This window comes from Onychomys torridus, chromosome 18 (genome assembly GCF_903995425.1).
Source record: "Onychomys torridus chromosome 18, mOncTor1.1, whole genome shotgun sequence".
NCBI classification, from domain to species: Eukaryota; Metazoa; Chordata; class Mammalia; order Rodentia; family Cricetidae; genus Onychomys; species Onychomys torridus.
The window spans coordinates 20,091,157-20,099,002 of NC_050460.1; the positions used below are offsets into that span (position 1 = coordinate 20,091,157).

A 7,846-nucleotide genomic window follows, 5' to 3' on the forward strand; every position below is an offset into this window, starting at 1 on the left:
GCATTTTTCTTTCCTTTTACCCAACTCTTCCAGTGAGATTGAACGAACTGTTGATTCAGCTGTGGGGCATTTGTTCAACTTTAAGTTAATTAGTACAACTTTGCTCTATAAAGAGCTTCTTTTCTTTTTTCTTTTTTTTTTTCCTGCCTTCTTGCTTATCTGGTTTTATATTGTTTCTCAAGTCATTTTAGATGTATGTATTTCACATGTGCTATTAAAATACCTGAAGATAGAGCGGTGGTTTAAGCGGGATTTCCTAACACCCTCCACTGGACCCTGCTCAGCATCCCCATAGATACTTCCCGTGTGTGCTCATCCCCTTCCTTAGTGGCCATCTCTCCTCTCCCCTGTACCAGGCCATACTTCACATATGATATTTTCTTGTGTCAACCATTTAATAAGTAATTATATTTTTGATAGTAAAATCATTTGATAAATAATTACAGATTCTAAATATCTATCAGTTAATTTTGGGTGATGGTTTAACATGATGGCTCAATTATGATTACACTTGCTCTTACCCAGAAACCCTGGAAATGCTCTTGGCTGTGCAGTACGTTGACACTGCTTATTAAAGATGCATTTAAATAAAAAGTGTTGTTATTACAGTTATTAATCAGAGCTATTTTAGTGGCAGTCAGCATACATTAGAAATGACTTAGCTAATGGTCTAAAAATAAATGAATGTATAATATTTAAATTATTAGGTAAAATAAAGCCTGGTCTGTGTGACACACAATGGTCTAGATCTGTTTGCTGTTAGTTTTTCTCTGATGACATATAAGAAGCAATGGGAGTTGGTAGCAAACATGGGACTTAAAATCTCCCCATTTCACTCATATGCCCATGGTGCCCTTCTCAACTCTTAATTTACGTACTCTTATCAGAAAAACAAAACAAAACAAAACAAAACACGTTTTAAGTTTTCATGATAAACATTTGGTCTTTGGTGTAATTGGAACTTTATGTGCCATATTCCATGATACTGTCACAGTCTCCTGAATGCTTCTGATTCTAAAATACAACCCCTCAGTGGTCATCCAGCAGCTCAGTCTCCCTCTTTCTCCCTCTCCTCCTCTCGTGTGTGTGTGTGTGTGTGTGTGTGTGTGTGTGTGTGTGTGTGTACAACCTCAGTGTTACCCTTCACCTTCCACCTGGTTTGAGGTTTGAGACAGGGTCACTTATTCATAGCTGTGTGACTCAGGCTAGCTGGTCCTAGTGTCACAGGATTCTCATATCGATGCTCTCATCTGCCCCTAAGAGTGCTGAAGTCACAGTTGCACCCTACTTTACACAGAGTATGGGACTCCACACTCAGCTCCTCACACCTGAACAGCATGCACTTACCCACTGAGCCATCTCTCCATCCTTAAATTGATTTGAAGGTCAAAGAAAGTTAAATTGTTTTACTGTCTTTTCCATCTTTTCCTCTGAAAACTTAGAGAGCTAGAGATGTGCAGGATGTCTGATTCAGGTGAGCAGCTGGTCATTGGCAGATGGTAAACAAGGATCTCCCTCCCTTTGTTCAACAGGGAATCGTCCCTTGGGATGAAATATGAGCAAGGAGCTAATTTACAAGCATTATTCTCTGAGTACATGCCACTCTGTGTACTAAACTAAACATAGCAGGCGTGTAAAGATAGCAAATGCTATTGCATGCTTGCGTATGGACTTTTAGGAAATTTCATTTTCTTTTTAGCAACCAAGCCAAGCACTGACAATGTTTTTACCTTAATTTTAGAAAGCTTGCATCAAAGGCACACCTTTAAAAATGGAGAGCACGTAAACAATGTGGTTAGGAAAATATTGAAGTTCCAGCTTTGGTGGTAGGCCAAGTAATCCGGTCTAAGCTAGTTTCAAATGTCACTGAGTGGATTATTAGGCCTCTGGGGAAGAATGATTTGATTTCACTTGCACTGGCTTCTGCCGGCTCAGCTGCTGTCCTGTAATCCCTCTCCTGACCCTGAGATTTCTAATTCAGTCAAGTTTCAACTCCCTAAGTGTCCTGTAGTGTGGAAATGAATAGAACTTCTTCTTTGTTAGTCTGCCATTCATGTTGAGACTTTTGAGTGACATTTTCCAGATAGTTTTATACTGTCCATAAGGCTCATGTAATACTTAGCCAGAGAAGATCCTGTCCTTGCTTTTCAATAATGTTATGTTAGTGATAAAGGCTATGTAGGGGAAGGATCTACTTGGGCTTAGATCTAAGAAGAGTTGCCTTCCATCGTGGTGGTGAAGTGTGCTGGCTGGTCACATTTTGTCCAGTCAGGAAACAGATAAATGTGGGGCTCGTCTTGCTCGCTCCTGTTTTCCTTCTTCAGTCTGGGTCCAGCCCATGGGAAGGTGATGCCCACCTTCAGAAAGCCCTCTCCTTCCTTCTCTCTGGAAACAAACTCACAGATACATTCAGAGATTGTCTCCTGGAAGATTCCAGATCCAGTCTAGTTGACCATGAAGAACAATCATTTCAGTTTTAAACAAATTTTCCTAAGTTCCAACCCATAGCTCGCTTCATTTATACACATTTCTACTTGACTGATTTAAAGGGATTTTCACTTTTAAGTGGTATTTCTTGTTGCTGAAGTGTTCACCTTTGAATGTAGCTTAGCCCATTCTGTTTCAACTCTACGTAGAGCAAAAGTAATGAACATGTGCAAACTAGAGATGCTACTGAAGCCAGAGGAACTATTCTTCACAAAGGGTGGAAGAATAGTTGGTTACCTCACAGCCGTTTTGCAACTCCTGAGAATTGTCATCATGTTATTTCATGATACATTTCATGTTATATCATTGACTTCATTATATTTAACAAAAAAAGGGAAGAATATTAGCTGTCACTTAGTGCAGGATTTTTGATATACCTTGTTTAGTCTGTGTAGTGATCCTGGGAAGAAAGGATGGTAGCCATTTTTTTACAATTCCTGGGCTCCATGGTTCACATAGCAAAGAGGGTAAGTAATAGTTGCATGTGTACTTCTCAAGCTGTGGTGCCTAACCTCTCATTCACCACAGTAGCATTTATTTACACTTCATTTTTGAAGACCACTCAAGGGTCTTATTTTAACACCCTTAGACTCCTACCAGATCTTAAGAAAGTTAGAAAATGTTCTGTTTAGCAATCTGAATTTTTAGTCAGACCAACCCCATCCTAAATTTTATTTCACTTCATCATATTGAATATGATGGCAGATGAATACTCTGTGAGTACTTCAGAATAGTCAAGCTTACTTAATGAAAGCAGCAAACTGATTGATTATATTACTGTGAATTACTATGGAATAACTGTATAATTGAAGAGAGAGTAAAATGTTGTAGGAACAGAGTAAATGATGAAGTAATTTAATATTTAGTGTCTCCTCTGGTGCACTGACCCCCAGCACCTAGTTTAAAACCATAATCTTGAGGTGCTGCAGGTAGGAGGCCAAGAAGTATTTAGAGCCAGCTGTGGTGCACATCTGTAATGCCAGCGTCCAGGAGCCTGAAGTGGGAGAATCCTGAGATCAGCCGAACCTGTCTAAAACTAAACAAACGTAGTTCTCACAAAAGTCGAAGGGATATGACAGGATCCTGGGAGTCAGCAGATCAGAAGTTCACTGGTAACCCTCACGGGCAGATGCAAGAGGTTCGGTCCTGCTGACTGCGTGCTTCCCTGTGAGAAGATTGGTATTGGGCAATTCAGAAATGCATGTTGAGATGCAGTGGAAAAGGTCAGAGTAAATGAGATTTGGGTTATTTAAATATTTGCATAACGTGTCTCTAGGACAGGTCTTGTGTTCTTGTAAAATATAACCTAATTTCTACTTTTCCAGAAAACTGTGTGTCAGCCGTAAAATTTAGAAAAGTATTTTAAATCCTGTAAATAATATTTAATGGACAGCAAAACTCCTGCTTAATTTTGTTTCAAGAAAAGAGTGGCCCTTAGCGTTATTAAAGCTGAGAAGACAGTTCATAAAATACAAATTAAAGGTTTATTTTCTTAATCAGCGTGATTATATGATAATAAGTCCCAATTGCATATAGGTGTTTGGCCCTTGCCCATTGCGGATGTAAGTATGTAGAAGTCATACTGTCTTTCTTGATAGATGGGGAAGAAGTTGCATTGTAAGTTCTGGAGAATAAAGGCCCCCTGAAGTGAGGGAGGCTGTTCACCCTGTGAGCAGCAGCAGACACAGTTGGTCTCACATGGTTGTGTCCTGCTGAGCTGCCATGCCTTTCTGGGTAGCTTGAAATACTTCCTCAGCCTTTCGTTATGGCGATGTGTCTGTGTCTTGTAACTTCATGGCAATAATGAACAGAATGTAGTGGGTAATGTGAATGTAACATCCACCACAATAACCAGTCTGCTTTCACATTTTATTTGAAGGAGACATATAAATGAATTGTTTTTTATCGAGGCCATAATTCTAAATTCCAACAGGAGCCATCTCTGTAAACAGTGATAATGGTGTTTCTGTAGGAGAAGAGACTGTTTTTTCAGGAGAGTGCTCTGAGGGGGTGGAGAATGCAGGAAATCCTCTCCAGTGTGAGCTGTCATGAGAATGGGGTCCTTTAAAAAGTGCAGTGTCCGCTAAGTATCTGCTTACTCTCAGACTTTTTCCTGGTGAGAGAACCTTTTTTTGTTTTAAATGTCTGGCACTCCAAGTTGTACTTATTTCTCTGTTTCAAATAAATTGAACTGGCCAACAAAATTTCTATGTTTAGGATCAAACTTATAATGTTGATATTCATTTTTTGTATATCACAGTAGTAGGCAGTTTAACACTGGCTGTGATTGAGAGTAGGTGTGGGAGAAGACCCCAACCTCTCTGGAACGTTCACTGTCTGTCCTTGTTTTAGCCGATAGTTTTGGTTAACAGTACTTTAGTTTCAAGGTGAGTCATTAGTTTACAACTTTAACATAGTCGTTTCTTTGCTTTTGTAGACCAATGCACTGTTACCCGCACTTACTTATTCCTCCACAAGTTCTGGTTCTTCAGCGCTGCATACTATTTTGGTAACTGGGCCTTTCTTGGGGTAAGTATTGGTAGCCCAAGCATGAGTCGGCCTTTCTTTACACAGTTACATGTATAAGCTTGTGTGTATCTAGTAGCCTGTTTGAATCTCAATACTGCCATTAAGAGGTTTTGCAAGGCATAATTTGTTTGCATGTGTGCGGGTAGCTGTGGAGCCCAGAAGAGGGTCCGGTCTCCAGGAGCTGGCATTATGGGAGGTTGTGAGTTGTTGTATGTGGGTGCTGCAAACTGAACTCAGTCCCCTGGAAGAACAACCCTTAGCCTCTGAGCCATCCCTTTGATTCCAGCTACTGAGTTTTCAGTGCGTTGCTTAGGTGGTCAGATTCTCGTAACACCACATATTTGAATTTCCAGGTATTCTTGATTGGATTAATTGTCTCCTGCTGTAAAGGGAAGAAGTCAGTCATTGAAGGAGTGGATGATGATTCGGACATAAGTGATGACGAGCCATCTGCCTACTCCGTGTAAACAGCCTTCTGTCCTAAGGGCTTCATGAAGCTGGCTTGAATATGGGTTATGTTTTCAAGTAACATTAGGATGAACTGTCTCGCTTTCATCAAAAATGAGAGCATGGCCATTAAAAAGAACTATATTTTTTATGTTTTCTGAAGTAACATTATTGTATCATAGATTGACACAAAATTGCTATAATAATACTATGTAAATACTGTATTTCCAGGTTTGTGAGGGAATGTTTGTGGAAATTTTCTTTATTGTATAATGGTGTTAAATTTATTAAAATCTTGCAGAATGTACATCCCCTTTGTTGCTTTTTAAGAACATAAGAAGTCACTTGTCCTGTGCCTTAGGGTCTCTGGAATAATGTGAAACTTGAAGTGTCTTCCTCCGACAGGCTGAACAGAGTGTCATAGTATTGCTTGCGGATAACACACAGCTCTCGTGGGTAGCTTGTTTTCAATTTTTTCCATAAAATTGTTAGTCTAACTCAAGTAGAGCTCATGAAAAATTGTTAAACTGCTTACAACCATGGTATTCTAAGATGTGTTAGAGGTTTAATTGTTCAAATCTTAATGCATTGAGAGAGTTGCTACCTCCACAGCAGTATTTAGGGCACTTTTATCAATGTAGATAGTACTTGTTTTATAGAAGAGTTTGAAACTTGTATTATCGTAAATAGAAATATCAAGAATAATGAATGCAGAAAATTGAGTTTCCCAAGAGTTGTAAGATACATGATGTCATTGTCACCTCTTTTTACATTTGCTGTTTGGAAACTTATAAAAGAAAATGAAAGATGCGTGACCTAGTGGAATATTCTGAATGTGTTCTAGATGGTGAAAAATAAAATCTAACTTGCTAATGTCAATTAGAACTCATTGAACCGTATTTACTGTTCTGCTTGAAATAAAATACCTTTATCTTCTGGAGAAGACGTAAGAGTTAGCCGGTCAGCAGCTGAATTTTCTGTGCCTGAGTTTCGATAGCACTTTGTCCTGACTGATTCTCTGCTTCACCTGATGAGTTTCTAGAACCTTCAGGTTGACCTTGGCTTCTGTGCCCATCCTCACCTTGCTCACTAGATGCAGTCTCAGGTAGACGGTCTCTTGTCCTCCATCTTATTACTTTTCCCCAAACTCTGGACTTCTACTTAGGGTAGCTACATTACTTTTGTAACTGAGGTGGGTTGAACCCCATTACTGGCACACCAAGCCTCCCTTTGTTGGTTTGGTTACAGCAAATGGCCTGATCGGTCGTCAGTCGGGCCCCATGATTACCTCACCCATCCAACAGCCTTGTATACCAAGCTCACCATAAAGTCCTGCCGCTTTTTACTGCCTGGCTTTCCTTTATCTGTTCTCATTCCACTTATCATGTTGTGCATTGAATAGTGTCCTTCCAAATCCACATGCATCCTCACCCCGGTGCCTTACACTGTGGCTGTTTAGAGGTCATTAAGGAAAGCAATTTAGGTAAAATTAGGCAGTTGAGTGGATCCCTCCTAGAGACATCTGGAATGTGCAGGAAGCAGTTTGGGGGGACACATATAAGAGCCATATAAGGACCAGAAGGAGGCAATAAGCTATAAGCTAAGGTAAGAGATCTCAGAAGAACCTTGTTCTTCGACTTCTGGCTACCATATCTGTCAGAAAACATATTTTCATTTTACAAGCCTCTGAGTATGTGGTGTTTGTCCTCCAGCTGAGGCACACTAACATACCCTGGTTCCTGAACTTCCTCCTTGGATGCTCTGCCAAGTCCTGACTCCCCTCAGTCTTTCCTTGACATTTAAAGAAAAAAAGGGAATTGGTCCATTGCTTTGCTGTGAAAAGCTTTTACTTATTTTTAAAGAAAACCTATAAGCCCTCGTGTGATATTTAAGGCCTTTCTGGTGTTTTTATTTGCGTCCGGACTTCTTTGCCATTGCCACAGCATTTCTATGAGTGATTCCTCACAGCCATGCTCCGTTGAACTGTTCCTTCCGCTTGTAATGCCCAGTCAGCCTTTCCTTGGTCTCTGAAGAAAATTCTTATTTTTTGGTCCTTGGGTTTTGTGTTACATTCCTCCTCTAAGGAACCCTCGAGGAGGTGAGATGCTCACTCATTGCTGTTCTGTGGACCTTGTACGGGGCAGCATATCATGGCTACCCGCCTCTATGTCCACCTTCTCCACACTTAAATCAATGTACAGAGCATCTGGTTTTCTGATTTTGTTCTGAGGACCCAGAATAACTAACTCCTTACATGTGGAGAGTACATATTTGATAGGTGAAATTTGCTAGTTTGAAGCTGTAAACATGTCTACATTGGTTAAGCATACATAAACTGTATTTTTATCTAAGTGTCAGGAGGCATATATGCCTTTTTTGAGAT

The 7,846-nt window shown here is 40.0% G+C and overlaps 1 protein-coding gene across 1 annotated transcript in view; it reads left to right on the forward strand.

The window, feature by feature from the left end:
* Lmbrd1 (LMBR1 domain containing 1) overlaps positions 1–6,348 on the forward strand; it is an 89,627-nt gene extending 83,279 nt beyond the window's left edge. Inside the window, exons 15-16 of the mRNA XM_036167717.1 lie at positions 4,925–5,016; positions 5,370–6,348. Of these exons, the coding sequence (XP_036023610.1) occupies positions 4,925–5,016; positions 5,370–5,483 (206 nt within the window). The 3' untranslated portion in view covers positions 5,484–6,348. The remainder of the gene's footprint in view (positions 1–4,924; positions 5,017–5,369) is intronic.
* The last annotated feature ends 1,498 nt before the right edge of the window (positions 6,349–7,846 follow it).